Source organism: Alosa alosa, chromosome 14 (genome assembly GCF_017589495.1).
Source record: "Alosa alosa isolate M-15738 ecotype Scorff River chromosome 14, AALO_Geno_1.1, whole genome shotgun sequence".
Lineage (NCBI taxonomy): Eukaryota > Metazoa > Chordata > Actinopteri > Clupeiformes > Clupeidae > Alosa > Alosa alosa.
In genome coordinates, this window is record NC_063202.1 from 15,073,646 (window position 1) to 15,091,711 (window position 18,066).

Below are 18,066 nucleotides of genomic sequence, written 5' to 3' on the forward strand. Positions count from 1 at the left end.
AATTCTGTTCCATTGTTCAATGTAGCACCTTGAGGAGGATAGCCATCAGTAAAGTATACCCTGCCTTACTAAAACAGGCTAACAAATGAGATTAGTTGTCACATTTAGAAGCCATTGATTACAGGTAGTGGAGAGCCCCTGTTTAAAGCTCATTGAGAGGAGATCGCTTACACGACAGGGCAAACGGGAGAGCTTAGCTTAGCAAGACAGGCAACCAGTGGCAAGATAGAGAGATGGATAGAGAGATAAAGAGAGAGAGATAAAGAGAGAGAGAGAAAGGGCCATCGACAGCAGAGGAGGAGAAGGAGGGATGAAAGCGAGGGAGCCAGTAGGGATCAGCAGAGGAGGAGAAGGAGAGATGACCATGAGGGAAAGCAAAGGGATAGACATTAGTGAGAGTAGCAGCAGAGAGCCAGTTGTCAAGATAAACGAGGATCCTGGAAGTACTTCTCAAGCTTAACAGTCAACCACAGGAAGTGTGTGTGTGTGTGTGTGTGCTCTGTGGTGGCACTGTGGGCAGCCATTTGTCACTATCTATTTACAGTAGGAGACTCGGGGAGACAAATGTGCCAGTCACAGGTCACATTAAGATCCCCCGTCTTAACTCTCCCTAATCTCACCAGCACACTCAGAGGGCGCGGGGTCAGGAGCAGACGGACGAGAGCCAAGGCGGCATCAGTCTGATGCTGCTACTGACCACAGTGTCTGTAAGGAAGTGGACGGCATTTTGATTCATTTGTCTCTTTGTGGTCATAGCAGTCAGGCAGTTTTTTTCTGTTGGTTGAGGGAAGTCCCTTAAGGAAACCACAAACGAGTAGAGCCCAAGCTTACCTTCACTGCTAACACCCTCTTGCCCAAGACATGGTAAGCCCTGAAAAGTAAAAAAACATGTTTATAAAATCATGCGTGTAATTTGACATCCATGAGTCCATATGGTGTTTCTTGTATAATACAACGAAAGCCTTCAGACTTCAGAATCTCAAAGGTTATGATACAGGACATGCATTGTGAGTCTGACGTCTCAGTGGTGCTTTTTCGCCAAATGCCTTCATGAAATAAAATTAAGTGGTGTACACGAGTCAGTAAGAAATACAAGCATTTTAAACTTTCAGCAGTTATCTACGCAGCCCTAAGAGAAGACTAACAAATGGGGCCTCCTGCAAAGAGAGAGGGAGAGAAGGTACAAGTTCACTCCAACTCTGCTATGGTAATTACATGCAATCAATAGCCAGCTGAATGTGTCTAACTCCGAGACTGCACCTACATCGCGATGCCCTTAGATAAGGACTTGTCACATGCTGAGAAGGTCAGCTGCCCTGCTCTGTAGCCTACATAACATCAGCATACTTAGAGGCCCTCTGCTGATCACAACAGCTTGACTGGCCTCTGTGTGCGTTTTCCCAGACGGGTTTCAGATGTCGGCCGTATTAACGGGCAAAGACGCAATGATTTAATTATAATGTGCTGTTAATCCAGACCGCTAGCTTGGGTTACGGGCTGGGGCAGTGGGCAAGGTCTTGGTTTACATAACCCGCGCCCCTGTGCCCCTGCCATCACCTGATCTTCCAATGGGACAGCTGCTCAGTAAGGGCCACGCACCAGACTGTTCCCCCCCGTCAACCCGCCTGGTTTGTTTATGGCAGGTCTGCAGCGAGCCGGTGCTGGTGCTGCTCTCCTGTGGTGTCGCAGTCAGTGGGCCTCTTCACAGGCCAGTAGAGTGATTAATGCCGAGTAGATAGGGGGATCCAGTTACACAGTCAGACACCTCCAAAGCAGCCAAGGGCTTTAATTAATGACGTCTTTAAGTGGGGTGGACCAGTAAATACACACATTTAGGGCAAAGACATAAAGATCTTGGGACCGCTGCTCAAGGTTGCACTTGTTTATTTTTTCTTTTTATAATGGGATTTTTGTACAAAAAAAACTGAAAAAGCTGACCATCTCCAACAGTGTTTTACACTTGGGTCTTTTTTGGTTCCTCAAAGGATTCTGAAACATTTTAGTCACTTATATTAAGACAAAAACTGTCCTTTCCACTGTCCTTGCACCTACCACATTTCCCATCTTCAATTTAGCAAGTTCCTGCTCCCACATCTGTGACATGTCCTGCCTGATGTCCTTGAGAATTCACTTAAGGTAATAGTTGCTGGGTGCAGTAGAACTGTTTAACACTGGAGCATGGGGATCCAAAGAAAGAACACCCTCTGGTTTCATTCTGGGGACATTTCAGCCTTTATTCCATCAAACAGCAGAGGGGAAGAGCAATATAGCTCAGGCTTCGGTTGTCTGTTGGTGTGGAGTATGGGCATAGCCACTACTGCATATGCCATGAATGCCCTCACAGCACCCTCTATGGTAAAACAGTCTACTGGCTTAAGGGATCACATGTGCTCCCTGTTACCTTATGATTACTATGGAAATATCATTTGGTGCATTTACTACACACCCAAATCCATGTTTTAAATGATCCATTTATTTTTAAACTATTAAACATAACAACAAATAACAATGATCTGTCTAAGTGATGCCTGGAATCATCCCTTGAACAGCATTAGCAACTTGCTTTTTTACATCTAATGTGATGTCTTACTTTTCCTTGAAGCTGCAATCAACATCAGCTATCCTAGACATCTGCATGTTAATTAAGACCAGTGGAAGATGTTAATTGAGACACTGATGGCAGCACAGTCTCATGTTAATCACTGAAAGTAAAGGTTCAGATTGTGACTGGGTATTGATACAAGCCCTTGATAACAACTGACCACATTCATAACACGATTAGAATTTTAACTGTCCCACTATAGACAGATTTTTTTTAATTCTATTGGGGAATAAGAGACAATTCCTGTTTATGACACTTGCTGTATCTGATCTGAAATACTGCAGCTCGACAATAGAAGTTTAAGCCATGCTCAGGTCACCATCATCTGGAGAGAAGCTTGCCATAAGTGGTGGATAAGTGAAGGGTTCATTCACGGAGCGTCCCTGAACCCGCCGGCATGGCGAGCCAGCCAGGGGAGAGTGAGTTACAGTGACAGGCCTGCCACACGGGGCAAGGTTATCCAGCCGGCGGTGTCCTGACCCCCGGTAAACACGTCCCTTCCACTGTATCTTATTTACACTCAAGCCTATGCTGTAATGAAAGCTCCGTCATGCAGTATTCATGGCCCCGCGACAGAGAATCATGGCTGCCCTGCCTTATACCCAGCGCTCACAGACGCTGCCTCGGGTTACTGCAGACCTCACCTCTCCTGCCTCCACCACACCTGAGACGACCAGCACTGGACCCACACGTGATGGAAAGAAAGAGAAGGCTGGAGACGAAGAAAGGGAAGAGGAGTGGGGGGAGGGGGAGGGCTTCAAACACCATCCACTAATGCTAGAGCACTGGTAGGTAGCCTAGCATAAAGATGAAATTAAATCTTGTGGGGGAAACCGGTCTGAAGCCCCCATTCAAACGCCACTCAAACTGTGCATGCGTATGGCCCCATTAAGCAGACGCAATGAGACATGACAGTAGATCCTTCTGTGCGAGATACCCGGCCTGTCCAAAGGCCACAACCCTCCTCATGGTGACGTGCGCTGAAATCCTGTATGAGTGTAATGAAACTCCTCTCAAATCACGCGATCAGCACGACGGACATCAAAGGTGTCATTGGTGTTGAACTACAGTACTTCTCAGCTTCATGGCCATGGAGTCATAGACGGAGGGTTGAAAATGGAAGAAGGTTAATAGGAGTCTACCTGCCCAAGAATCGCCTTTATGAGAACAGAGCAAAGTGAAGAAATACCACATCGCAAAGAAAGCAGTGGGGGGGTAGAAACCTGAACGCTGACCTACGTTTGCACGCTCTTGAGTGGAGCTGTTGTGTGTGGACGTGAGGGCAGAGGAAAGAGAGCCAGAGTGTGATGTATTTGTGAGCGTGTTGCATGTTTGAGTGTCAAAGACAACCTTATCAACTCTTCATGCCTTGACATGTAATAACCGTACAGCGATAGGCTCTGGTTAGGTTAAAGCCCTATAGAACAGCCAAGTGATTTATTTTTTTAAAGGAAAGCAATTTAACCTTATACCCAAGGCACCATGCTTTTTCCAAAAATAAAAAAAGAGAAAAACATCTATGCATGTTTGACGGTCAAAGTGGTTTGTGTTTTTATATTAAGCAAAAGTGTTTAGAGAAGAGGTGATTGAGGACAGGGGATTGTGGGACAGAGGTGGATGCCAACCCTGGGTTCCATCTGGCTCAGAGCTGGCACAGACCTGGGGAACCAACGTCGGGTCGCCAAGGCCAGATCCGTCGGCAAGCAATCTGGGCGGCCAAGCCTCCTGTTTCCTTGCCCTGCGTCTGTGTGGACGTCTACATTTCACCCCACTGTTATGCTGTGAACCTGCTAACCTATGCAGCCCGCTAAAGGCCGACATGCACGTATACACTCATATACCAAATGAAAGCCTATCCAGCATCAAGCTTAAACATAGTCTTTTGTTGTTTGTTTGTTTCTCTTCTTCATATTCAGAGGAGGCATGTCAAGTCCTCTCTGTGGGAGCCAACTTTGATAAACAAACAAACAATTCTTCACCCATAACACTTGAGGGATGTTTGAAACAACATATCCCCAAACAAGTCCCTGGTGATTTGTTGAGTATCTTATTTAACCTGTGACAGGGTGCTCACTCACTCAAAACATAACATCAAAAGTGCCTTGTGTGCACCCTGGCGAGAAATTGTTCAAAAGCATTCACATTAGAACAAAAAAATCAGCACTTTTTCCCTCCACGCCGCCATAAAAATTGGGAGCTGGAGTGTGTGTGGCTTTTCTGCTGAGTTTGATTGATTTAAAAGTTGTCTGGGTTGCAATATTGGCTTTTTTTTACAGCACGCGACGCTTTAACAGATTTCCGCCACCACTGCTGGCAGAATGACCGCCTTTCTTTTTTCCCCTCTCGACTTCCTCTCTCTATTCTTTTTCCCCGTCAATGAAAATATGACATGGATGAAATGTGTAGCGCTCCGGCGAGAGGCACAGAGAAGCATGGCAGCGCCTGAGAGCCAGCACTGACCCACTGAGGTCCCCCGCAACAAACTTAATAAATAAATAAATAAATAAACAAACAAACAACAGGCCAGCTACACTGATGTGGAGTCAAGGCTACCCTGAGAGGTGATCAATACTTCAATCTCAATAAAGTATTTCGATATGGCTGGAAACAGTGTTGAGGGGCGGAGGGGTGAGGTCGAGGGTGCGTATGTGTGTATGTGTGTGTGTGTGTGTGTGTGTGTAAGTGCGTGTGGGAGGGGGGGCGTTGAGATTTGAGCGTGGCGACCTGTGCCACCCTGTCGTGCGGGCCGTGCCAACCTCGTATATCACTGTAGTAATAGAAATGAGCTGTGACGCGCACACCCAACCTGCAAAGAGGAGGCACGCATAACAACTCCCATTCCTCAACTTCAAAATCAATACCGCATTCCATTTTGGCAACCTTCACTTCATGAAATAAATAACACAATGAAGACATGAGACACAATGAGACAAAATGGGAACCACAGAGTGCTGATATTCCTACAGGATATACAGTTAAAAATACTGTCCATTTCAATCGGTAAGAAAACAGAAACCCCTTGCAGACCCTCTTTAGCTATGTAAAGGAAGGTCACCTCTGCTTTCATTTACCTGTATGCAAAAAGCGATGGATAAAATGCCATCTTGCTGGAAGAGTTTTGTATTACAAAAGGCAGTTTCTAAGGGATGCATAACAGTGTGTGTGTCGGTGTGTGTCTGTGAGTCTGTGTGTGTGTGTGTGTGCTATATCACAGAAGCCCAGCAGACTTACTTGTACACAGTGCCTCCATTTCCATGGCCAAGCTGCTCCTGGTACTGTATGTCTTGTTCATTTATCTATGAAAGCACATAGAGATAAATAATCAGCAGATGCCATGGCAGGCTGAGGAATATCAGAGGCGGAAAGATGCTCCTCGCAGGCTGAGGAATATCACAGGCAGAAAGATGCTCCAGCCATAAACCACCAGGCTGCTGCTCAGGTCATTTCAAGTTCAGCGGCGGGTGGAGAGGAGAGGGGAGGATCAATACAACATTTGCTGTCCAATTTATAAGGGGACAGTGGTGTGGCAGCATGTGATTGAAAGCTTAATGACGATTTGTTTGAGTCCCCCGTCACCTTCAACTTTGATAAAAAGTGTCAAAACACTGTACTGTACAACACAGTGACGTTTGTACGGACAGCAAGAGACCGCAGCAGTCTCTGTTTCCTCACGTCAGCGTGATTGACAGGACTGTTCTGTCTCTCTTTCACTTTCAGGTGCCTTTGTGTATGTTGTCTCTTTAAACCTGAATGCATCAAGGAGGACTTGCAACATCATTTTAGTGTTTTGCACAAAAATTTTCAATAGGTCTAATCCAAACAAATCAAGTAGGAATAGATATAATCAATATGATCATAGTCCAAGGCCAAATGTGAGGAAATGGTTATTTGTGCTGCTAAAAGTTGGCACGCTAAAGAAGGGCTTGAGAGTTGCCACAGGGCCAGTTCATTTCCAGCTATATAAAACACTGTCTCCTGAAACATAAGTCAAACCAACCAAGTGTGCGCCACTGTCACTTTATCGATATTGACCTCTACGACCAAACAATTGCCATTTTGGCAGCATGACAGATATTAGATAAATATTTATATCATATAACCTGAGCCAATAAATCTACTTTAGGGGACCAGTTGTAGCCAAAAGCAATTGTCAATATCTGGAGAGAGGGGCATGTTTTGCTCTTTGGCCTCCGGTTGATATGAAGTCAATGCTGGATTGTCACAGCTCATTTTGGAGGGCAGGGACAACTGGGGGGAGGGGAGGGGGGTGGCCCTTTCCAATTGAGGCCCATTGATTGGGTTAAAGTGTGTTGTTGTGTTGGGAGGGGGGAGGGGGCACTTGTCAGATGTCAGGATGTGCAGTTGCTACAGCTCTATTAGTCCAGCGCCTAACAGGTGACACTAGGGAACAGGCTCGCTTTAATTGTCTGCCTGACAGAGTTCGGCTTCCAAATGGCTCTTGTGCTTCCAGAGGAAGAGCTAGTGTATGTGCTTGCGTTTGTGTGCATGTGCGTTTGTGTGTGTGTGTGCGCGTGTGTAAGAGAGAGAGAGAGAGAGAGAGAGAGAGAGAGAAAGTTTGTGTTGAGCGGATAAGAAAGGCAGCGACAGGGGCCATTGACTACAGATACATCTCCGATCGGTGTGGGATAAAGATCTCATCCCATCCCACTGTAAAAAGGCAGCGTGAAAAACACTGGGAAAATAAAAATCAATAAGGAACCACTCATTGAGTGGGGGACAAGCATGTCCCAGTCGATAGGAGCTAATAGGTGCGGCTGGACAATGCAGAGAGGCCTGCGGCAGTGAAAATCTCCCCCTCTCATAGCTTTGGGAGTAGAGGGAACAACAGGGGTAGCCCTGGGTTTAATAGAACCTCATAGGGAAACCAATTGTCTGTATTTGTCTTCAGTGTGTGTGTGTGTGTGTGTGTGTGTGTGTGTGTGTGTGTGTGTGTGTGTGTGTGTGTGTAGATAAAGGAACTACATAAAACATCATACCTGTCCATTTGTCAGGATCTTTTTGAGCTCAGCTGAAGATTTTTTTAAGCTGTGTGGGGAAAATGTCTGTCAGTGACCATTAACACATTGCACAGTGCAAAGCTTACACATGCATGCATACTGCCTGTATTATCACTGAGAGGGAGAGAGAGAGAGGGGGGGAGAGAGTGAGAGAGAGAGAGACAGAGAGATTGAAAGAGAGAGAGAGAAAGAGAGAGGGAGACAGGGTGTGCATGTTCTATGACACTAACGGATAGACGTTTGGATGATGTCATGCAGAAACACATGTATCCATGCGACCACCAAACTGAAGCTAGAGATGATGTCACAGATAAACCTAATCATTATAATAATCATAAACACAGATAGATTATTATACTCATCAAAACAGTGGCTGATTCACACAGGTGCTATAAGGTAGGTAGGTTATATCAGGACCGCATCCACTGATAAGGTCAGACTTGCGGTTCGTCCCAGACCCCCCTCTCCAGCGCTGGCATCCCCCCCTCACTGCAGCTGTAACCCTGGGCATCTCACCTATTGTTGGGCAGCGTTTCGGTGGCACAGGGGGCGCGGTTGTTGTCGGATGCATGCCTCGTGTTCACCTGCGGCCAGACAGAGACAATGACAGGAAGGCCATGCCATGGCTCTCATTAACCTGTGATTCAGCACAGTGGCTCCACAGCTCAGAGCGAAGGTTAATTGGCTTTTGTGGAAGATGCGGAGATGGGGAAAGTGTTGGGGGGGGGAGCAGAAGGAGGTAGCTTGGGGAGGATAGGAGGAGTGTGGGGGTGAACATTTGGGGTGTATCCTTGGAAAAAAACATCTGTGCGCCAAAACATTTAGGTGACATTAAAAATAAATTCAGTTTGCCATTATGTGCTCTCCTGAATGGCATTCAAAGGAGCAGACCTAAATCTAACATGCTTACACACACACACACACACACACACACACACACACACACACACACACACACACACACACACACACACACACACACACACAAAGCAAAGCAACTAAAAATAGTTTGTTTAATTGAGGTCTACAGGTCACTCTGATCAGTCCAGTAAAGAAGAGATTCTCTTGTTAATTAATTAGTGTCCATGAAGACCTCGTTTTCAAACAGATATATAATTTACTTTACTTGCCACCAAAGCAATTAATTTTACATTAAAACCTAAAAAGATCATTTTGAGTCTAGGGCAATGTCTGAAAACAAACACCTGACCCAATGACTCCACATATACCAATCCTAATGATCTTGCGCAGATATAGGTTAATTAAGCATACTGTATGTAAACTTAATATGTATTGAGAGAATATTGCTTCGTATGTATGATACTACTAGCTACAATAAACCTAAGAAGGAGAAAGTTTAATGGGAACAGTAGAATGCATACAAGCATGACCACTGTTCTTATTCCATATTCATAAACACCATAAATCTGCACAAATCATTTCTCATCCCTAAACCGTTTCTGCATATTAGACGCAAGACGTAGATCTCCAACACCCCAACCGAGCACTTTCAAAAAGGACAAGAGAGCGAGGGAAGAAGGAGGGGTTGAGGAGAGAGAGAGAGAGAGAGAGAGAGACAGACAGAGGCAGAAAAAATAGAGCTGCACATCTACATATATAAATATAAAGAGGGGGCTGGTGAGAGGAGAGCCTTGACTTCAATTGACATTTCAATAAGTGGAGCACAGCATCGCCAATCCATTCCCAACTTTCCTGAAACAATTATTGAAATGGATACCTTCAGGCCATGTATGTTCCGTATCCCTGGAGTCTTGCCGGCTGAAACAGTAATTGACTAAATTGTAGAACACATCAGGGCCATTTACAAATTTGCTGAAAAGGAATCGTTTAAAAAGAAATGAGGATGAATCTGAAATTAGCAGTGAGAATGATTGAGACGTGGCTCAGGAGACATGCGCAGGGAATTAGGGGACCTTGCTGAAATGACTGTGGGTGGAACAGGGGTACTACTTCCAGACATCATTTGTATTTATACACTACGCTAATCCTTACGTACATATGGACACAGGCTTTCAGGATTCTTTAGTCTTTGTCTCACACTCAGTTTTTCTCTCTGTTACACATGCATATATGTACGTACACACACACACACACACACACACACACACACACACACACACACACACACACACACACAGAGAGAGAGAGAGAGAGAGAGAGAGAGAGAGAGAGAGAGAGAGAGAGAGAGAGAGAGAGAGAGAGAGAGAGAGAGAGAGAGAGAGAGAGAGAGAGAGAGAGAGAGAAAGAAAGAAAGAAAGAGAGAGAGTATTTGCATACTTTCCTCACAACCAACACAAACCAACACAACTAGCAGTCTAATATCATTAGTGTCTGTTATCATTATTAGTAATAATCAGAAACTAAATGTATAAATCAGTAAAATAACTCCTACTTTGTACTTTTACAAAGATGGAAGGTTAAAATCTATAGATAGGTATGTTCACGATAACATTTACCCAGCTGTTACAAATTACAAAAATTCAAAAGGATCCTTTCGTTCTTTTATGTGCCACATAGCCCACAGGAGGTAAAATGTTATTTAATGATGACGCAAGACAAGAGTAGTGTGTACACAGCACACACACACACACACACACACACACACACACACACACACACACACTGTACACACACTATACAGTACAAACCTCGAGGAAAGATCTGCAGTGGCTCAGGCAGCAGTCCATTGACACGTTGCTCCATCACAGTATTGCAGTACTAGAGACAGAGGGAGGGGGAGGGAGAGGGAAAGAGAAAGAGAGAGAGAGAGAAAGAGAGAGAGAGAGAAAGAGAGAGAGAGAGATTGGGAGAGAGCAGTGGGAGGCAAATTCAGAAAAAATGGTTCGATTTCATTTCACCATAAAGACTGGAGTTTGTCATTCTTCAATACAAATAAATTTAAAAGACAGAGTTAACTTTTACATAGTATAAATGTTCCCCTTCACTGTAAAAGTGTTGTCACTAAAAGGGGACAGTGCATTATTGACACCAGAGATAAACGCCAATCTCAATGCCATGAAACGGCACCATTTTGCATTGTCCATCAGGCTTTACACCCAGCCTGAAAAGCCTCAGTATCACCGTCCAGGTAATCTTTCTTTAATGGGAAATTAACTCCCTATTGATCCCAAGCTTGTAATGCCTTCCAGGTGCGCTCCAATCACACGCCTGTCAAAATAAGAGTGGGGCCATTTGTTTTAGCGAGCAGCAATCTTACGCTACACTCCAAAACAGCTCGACTTTAATTACCTTCTACACTGTATTACTACACAGCGAAGGTTAACTCACTCACACACAAAAACACAGCGTCGATAGAGTGTGTGAGGCAATTTATCCTATTCATAAAAAAAACGACTGTAAAAACGCTGTACGTGAGCACATTAGAAGCAGGGTGCTCTGACCCTGCAAAGAACAGCAGAAGCTCCTCCGCTCTCCTTGAGCTGTGGTAGGTGAACAGCTGATCTCACTGGAATGTGCACTACATTTGTACAATTACATTTTATAATATATTTATTAATTTAACAAATGCTTTTATCCAAATTGATTTGCAACAATGAGGAATAACATAACGCAGAGGACCTTACCTTAGGTAACAATTAAAGGTGCTCTAAGCGATGTTGGGTAACGTCATTTCTGTTGACGTCCAAACAAAACAGAGAGCTAGCTCGCTACTCCCTCCCCCTCCCTCCTGTGTAATTGAAACTCTCCTAAACGTGCATCTCTTCGGTGATTGGCTGGAAGAGTTTGTTATGCTTTTTTGGTCCAGGCTGGACCAGATTGTTTTTGTTGCCCACAAAGACCGCGATTTTTTACAATGTATTTAGGGCACAGGCACCTAGTGGATGGTGAGGTTACGTTTGCTTTATGTTTTATACAAATGATTTAGCTTAGAAACCGCTTGACATCGCTTAGAGCACCTTTAATACTACACCAATAAATACTACTACCAGAAGATGAGAGGGCAGAAAAGGTCGAAGGACATAGTGGTAGAAGGGAAGAAAGGTGAACTAGGTGTGTTGGGTTCTTAGAATTAGGAGGAGGTACAGCGAGAACACACACACACACACACACACACACACACACACACACACACACACACACACACACACACACACACACACACACACACACACACACACACACACACACACACACACACACACACACGATTCCTGCTAAAAGAACATTTCAATTGATGTTTCAGTTAACACCACCATCTGCTTAGAAGCTTGTGTGTATGTGCCCCCTCCTCCCCTTGTCTATGTCGGTGAGAGACCTCGTTCGTTGACACTGGCCCCTGAACAGATAGGCAGGCTGTCTACTGCAAACCAAACCACAGACACAGATGGACCCTGAAAGAGTAGGGCGGGGGTTGTGCTGTTTTCAGTGGGCCACTGGACTCAGGGCAGAACACAGCTCAGCTCAGCTCAGCTCAGCCTAGCAGAACAGCAGCCACACTCCCCTGCCCTACGAGTAAATGAATCACACCCTGAGAGAAACAGAGTCGGTCACATAGAGAGAAAGAGAAAGATAGGCACGGAGAGAGAGAGAGAGAGAGAGAGAGAGAGAGAGAGAGAGAGAGAGAGAGAGAGAGAGAGAGAGAGAGAGAGAGAGAGAGAGAGAGAGAGAGAGAAAGAGAGAGAGAGAGAGAGAGAGAAGAGAGAGAGAGAGAGAGAAATATAGACAGAGAGAGAGAGAGAGAGAGAAATATAGACAGAGAGAGAGAGAGAGAGCGAGAGAGAGAGAGAGAGAAAAGATAGACAGAGAGAGAGAGAGAGAGAGAGAGAGAAAGAGAAAGATAGGCACAGAGAGAGAGAGAAATATAGACAGAGAGAGAGAGAGAGAGAGAGATAAATATAGACAGAGAGAGAGAGAGAGAGAGAGAGAAAGAGAAAGATAGGCACAGAGAGAGAGAGAGAAATATAGACAGAGAGAGAGAGAGAGAGAGAGAGAGAGAGAAAGAGAAAGACAGGCACAGAGAGAAAGAGAGAGAGAGAAATAAAGGCACAGAGAGAAAGAGGGAGAGAGACGCAGAGAGAAGGGAGGGGGGGCAGCTGTTATTAAAAGGCCTATTTATCATCGCTGCCCCCTCCTCAGGTTTCATCTCTTCCTGCCCGCCAGCATTGTCGCTAGGCCACACAGGAACATTGTAGCTCCTGCACACGCACGCACACACACACGCACACGCAAACATGCATTCGCGCACACACACACACACACACACACACACACACACACACACACACACACACAGAGACATGCACAGACACCCCAGCACATGTGAACATGCCCTCAGTTCCTTGTAGGCACGCGCTGTAGGATCAGAAATTTGTCGTTACTACATTGTAGTTACTACAGCGCACACTCATACACACCCATGCATACACACACACACACACACACATACACACACACAGACAACACCTTTAATTTTCCACTGCACTACTTTATTGATTAGGAGCCGCAATTACCCACTAATATGTAACAGTGTATTAAAAGAAATTCCCCTTTGTTGGACAATAACTAAACACTGATCACAAACAGCATCCCTCAGCCTGGGGGGACAGACTGGCCCTCTCTCTCACACCGCTCCTCTCCTCCCCTGCCTTAGCCTCATCATCATTAGCAGACCCAGAATAGGAGCGCTCCTCAATTAGCGCGCGTCGGCTGGGGGATTGTGGGGGAATGAGGTCGCGTGGCTACATCTGACACGGGTCAGTCTTTAACTTTCAGCAGCAGCAGCAGCAGCAGCAGCAGAAGCGGTGGTGGTGGTGGTGGTGGTGGTGGCAGCGGCTCCTTCCTCCAGGTTCAGTGGCGCGATTATAAATGCCCCTGTCTCAAAGGCGTCCGCTCTGCACGCACCCGGTCAAAGTCAGACGATGACGGAGGCTGTCCTCGATGCGCAACACGGCGCATCCCTATTTGCTCTAACGGCAGCGTGCATGATTCCACACTCTTTCTCTTTTTGCATGTGCATTTGGCGTCTTTTGGTGTGATTGTCATTTTTTTTTACAATTGTGGTCGTATGTTCTTTACTATTTCCTCTGCAGGTTGTGACCCCAGTCAATTGAGAGGGAAGGCTTGAAGCTGTCGGCTTATGACCCCAGAGGTCAGGTCAGGTGCCAGCCTCATCTGATCCCAGGCGGCACCCCATGACGGATCCAATCCAAGGGCAGAGGCCAGCAGAGAGTCGGCGGAATCGCTTTGCTTAACTGCTCATCAGAAACAGAACCAGTCCTTAATTCCTATTAATTCAACACCATGGCAATCCCCTCATCTGGAATTAATGACAACAAGGCAGATTCGGCTAGAGGAAAAGAGGTGAGGGTCTCAGAGGACGCTAAACTGCCACCCAGGCGAAAATAAAGCATATGCTCTGAATATGAATGCGGGGATTGCTAAAAAAGCGTGAGTGTTGCGTAAGACCGTGGTAAAGTCAGTATTATGCCCATATTACACTTTCCCCTTCATTCAGCACCTTTCCCAGACGGTGCCATCCCAGGAGGAGCACAGGCTATTATCGGGAGCAGCAACTCATTTACTCAGGAGCTGGAGATCATTGTGCTGCAGCCAAAACTATGTGAACGAGGCAATGTGTTTGGGTAAATGGTGTTTGTATGCAAGCATGCATTAAACAGCATTACAAACAGGCACCCCCAGAACACCTTTTTGGTGGCCTATTTAGATGACTGAGTTCCTTTCTTTCCAATGCACTTGCCCTGAAATACATACAACTTACATCAGCATCAACAATGACAAGTGATCTGACCCAATACACCATTTGAGGTAAAAGATATTATGGTTATTGTTATGCCTGCTCAGGCACTTTCATCTAAATCAAATATTATCGACCTTCATAGATTTTCTATTGAGCCCACTGCCAGCTTACAATACTAAGGAGGACAAAGTAACTGAAATCAGGTGAGGTTAATCTAGGCTATGTTCTGAAAGGTGAAATTATTCAAGCAGCCTACGATGAGCACAAAACAACAAAAAATTAAATGATTTGAAGTACGGTAAACAATTAAATAACATGCATTTCTAAGTGTCTTTTTTTTCTAGGGAGAGCAAAAAGAGCCTGTAGCTATCCAAGCATCAGTGTAAGCTGATGGGGGGTAAAAGACATCCCCAGATGAAAGTAGATTTTGAAAAATTTCTCAGCCCAGGGGGTCCGTTTATTAATGAGGCGAAACTTTAAGTACTGCATAATAAATAATAAAAGTTGATAGTTCATTTAGCTTGCACCGTAGCACACAAACACAACAATCAAAGCCATTACTCTTGATGTCTGCGACATGAACAGTAAGCATTGAGAAACAAGTGTTTTGGGGGGAAAAAAATATAAAATTCTACAGCAGAATATAGCTGGTATATGAATGTGAATGTGAATGTACATATAGATATGGGTCTTGCAAATTAACATTGGCGGATTTTTGTATTGGGTAATTAAAAAAAGATTTAATTATCTTTAAGTAGCCTCATTTGTACCATATTTGCTCTTTAAACATTAGACATTGCTTGTGACCACTGTGAGACACGCGGGAGCCGATGAGAAAGAGACGCAGACGATCGCAGCTCGTCTCTTTGAGGACTTGTGCCAGTGCATGCCAAAGGTGACTTGTTACCATGGAAACATCAATTGGCACATCAAGCAAGTGGAGGGGAGGGAGGGAGGGTACAGAGACAAGAGGAAAAAGGAAAAAAGCTGCAGCTACTTGTCATCTTCACCAATCTGCTTAGTAATGAGCATATTTTGCCAAGGGCTGAAAAGATCCACAATAATAGATTTTTAATAGCTTTCCCTCTAACAAAACCCTTTCAGCGCTCAATGGCACAATGAGAAAGGTTATAAATCAAATCTCAAATCTCAATGGTTTGAGAGGGAACCATAAAACTATATATTCCAAAAAAAAAAAAAAAAAAAAAGATTTTTTCCAGATGTTATTTTTTCTCCTGAACCATAAAACTAAAAAATGGTCTTGAAAGAAACATTTCTGAAAACATACTAAAGGCACTTTGAGAGAATTTTTAAGAAAAATTAACTCACATATGAGAGCATGGCTTTCATTTCTTCGTCACTCCTGACGGTAATTCGATCACCAACCTCATCTTCATCTACAAAACAGGAAATCTATCATCATCATCTCCACGAAAACAGAGATTATGGCAACAGTCAACGTGATTACGAAATATCATAATGTACTACTGTCACAATGAAACCATAAGTACAAAAACTATGTTCTTATTCATAATCCCCCAGGGCACTGTGGCAAGCCAACCATTGACAGTCCCTGGGTATCAGTAAGAATATATAGTGGCCACAAATTCACAACAAGCATAAACATATCAAAATATTGTAATGTCTTGGAATGCCAAATTCTGTTCATTTTTTTTTCTTGGCTTCTCATTTATAGTGCTGAGGGGTGTACGATGAAGCGAGGTTACTGCCTTATCCATGAACCTTCAGAGTATCCACTGACCTTTATAAGAACAGTCACGTATTGTCACAATAGTAAAGTCACATTTAAATTAGTGGTTACTTGTGAAGTTATCTGAATAAGACAGTAAGTAACTTTGCTTCATAGTAGACCCCTCTGACCTAAACCTGTGAATGTAATGTTCTTAGCTCAAATTACCTTGATCTGTACATTAATTTGTCTACATTACAATTTAATAAAACTTCTTCAGGTAAAAAAAGATCTGCCAAAATAAAAAGTCTCATCTCTCTGGTAAAAAAAACTACCTCTTACAACGACTCATCTGTTGAATTGTGTATGCAGACAGCAAAGCAGCAAGCAGCAAAACATAACTTTGTATTTTGATCAATAATGAACTTACATTCAAATGCTGTTATTGTGGCTTCTGGCATGACATCCCTTATAGCTACCTAAGAAATGTTGAACCATAAACAGACGTAAATACATTCACAAGCGAAATAGTATCTTTGATATGTACAGAAATTAGGCTGCAAGAATATATTGGATAATAGTGTGGATGTGGAACCGGATGCTTAGGAGTAAGCACTGTCATTCTATGCCTGCTACTTTAACATTTGGATGTGTCAGGCACAAACAAAACTAAATTGCCTCTTACCACACAAGACTGTCTATTTAGCATAACGTAATCTTGCTAGAACCTTTATAGCCATACGTTAAAGTAACTTATACTTAAGTTATCGCTATATATTTGGGCATAATTAGGCTACGTTACAAACCATACATTGGCTCATTTCTATGTTTGACGGTCCAATTTGACATGCCAACATTTGACTCTTCAAAACTGAAATATATTGTGATGTGGTACAATCAAGTGTCAAAAAAGATAATTTAATAACTTAACGCTATCAAAGTACTTGCCAGTAAGTCATTAAAACTCAGCATAGAGGGACAGTCCACAGAGGAGTCCATGTCCCCGCGTGAGGTTTTGATTCGGATGACGATTCCCTCGGTGTCCATGCCGCACAAATTATTCAGAAGAAGTAAAAGCATAACAAATGTGTGAGAAGCACCATAGCGTAATTAAGCTAACTAGCTCACTTATACTCCAGCATGTATGTTACGTTAGCTTGCTAATAGCACGCTCGAACTATAGATGATGTTAACCACATTTTGTTTGCGGATTGTGCTTAAATCTTCAGCAGGACCAACTCAACAAACAGCCAGTGGCTATAAGATGAACAAACGTTTTTGATTACGAATAAACCATGATTTTTCCGATACTGGCTAACGTTAGCTCTCAAACTGTCAACAAACTAGAAAACTCTCAAGTAGCGGAAACAAACCGGATGACTACCATAATGAACCCGGAAACGATTCAAGGAAACGTCTGTAGTTTTTTTGTGACTTTGGTGTTTACTCAAATTCAGCTTTGCAGCAGCTTTCCTGTTTTCTGTTACGGTGGGCTGATGTGATCTTACTTTCAAATGGTAAAAAAGTATTTCATACATTCAGAATATTTTTTATGACTGCCTTCCTCTAAGCGTCTGTCATCAGCAAAGAGACACAGTCAGACTCAAGACATTTCTTCTCATTAGCTACTACTTTCAAATTGAACTATTAACACAATTAAGAAAGCACTCTGAACTGCAATATGGTCTATCACATTATATAAAAAAATCACTTCAAAGCTGTTATTCAAAATAGGCCTAATGAGTACTTCATGCTTGTATTTCAAATGTAGGGGAGTTGAAAGTACAGTAGGCCTACTTGTTTTTTCAAATGTAGTAGAGTAAAAGTTAACTCAAGTTTATAGATACTTGAAAAATATACCAAAGAGCTGTATTAAAGTAAATTTAATTACCACCCCTGGTTAGCATACACCTGTAAGCTCTATATGGTCCACCAACTGCTGATTGGATACACCAAGGTGTAGGCCAAAATGTCTCAATTTAAAATAGCCTAATACTTGTACATACTTTTTTTCTGT

The 18,066-nt window shown here is 43.7% G+C and overlaps 1 protein-coding gene across 3 annotated transcripts in view; it reads right to left on the minus strand.

Moving 5' to 3' along the window:
• The window catches only part of map2k5 (mitogen-activated protein kinase kinase 5), a 53,139-nt gene extending 35,737 nt beyond the window's left edge, over positions 1–17,402 (minus strand). For all 3 annotated transcript variants that reach the window (XM_048262701.1, XM_048262700.1, XM_048262702.1), the window contains exons 1-9: positions 16,998–17,402; positions 16,480–16,528; positions 15,689–15,756; positions 10,290–10,359; positions 9,359–9,399; positions 8,137–8,204; positions 7,600–7,648; positions 5,834–5,898; positions 832–871 (exon numbers count right to left, since the gene is read on the minus strand). In XM_048262701.1, the coding sequence (XP_048118658.1) occupies positions 832–871; positions 5,834–5,898; positions 7,600–7,648; positions 8,137–8,204; positions 9,359–9,399; positions 10,290–10,359; positions 15,689–15,756; positions 16,480–16,528; positions 16,998–17,129 (582 nt within the window). In that variant the 5' untranslated portion in view covers positions 17,130–17,402. The remainder of the gene's footprint in view (positions 1–831; positions 872–5,833; positions 5,899–7,599; positions 7,649–8,136; positions 8,205–9,358; positions 9,400–10,289; positions 10,360–15,688; positions 15,757–16,479; positions 16,529–16,997) is intronic.
• Positions 17,403–18,066: the final 664 nt, after the last annotated feature.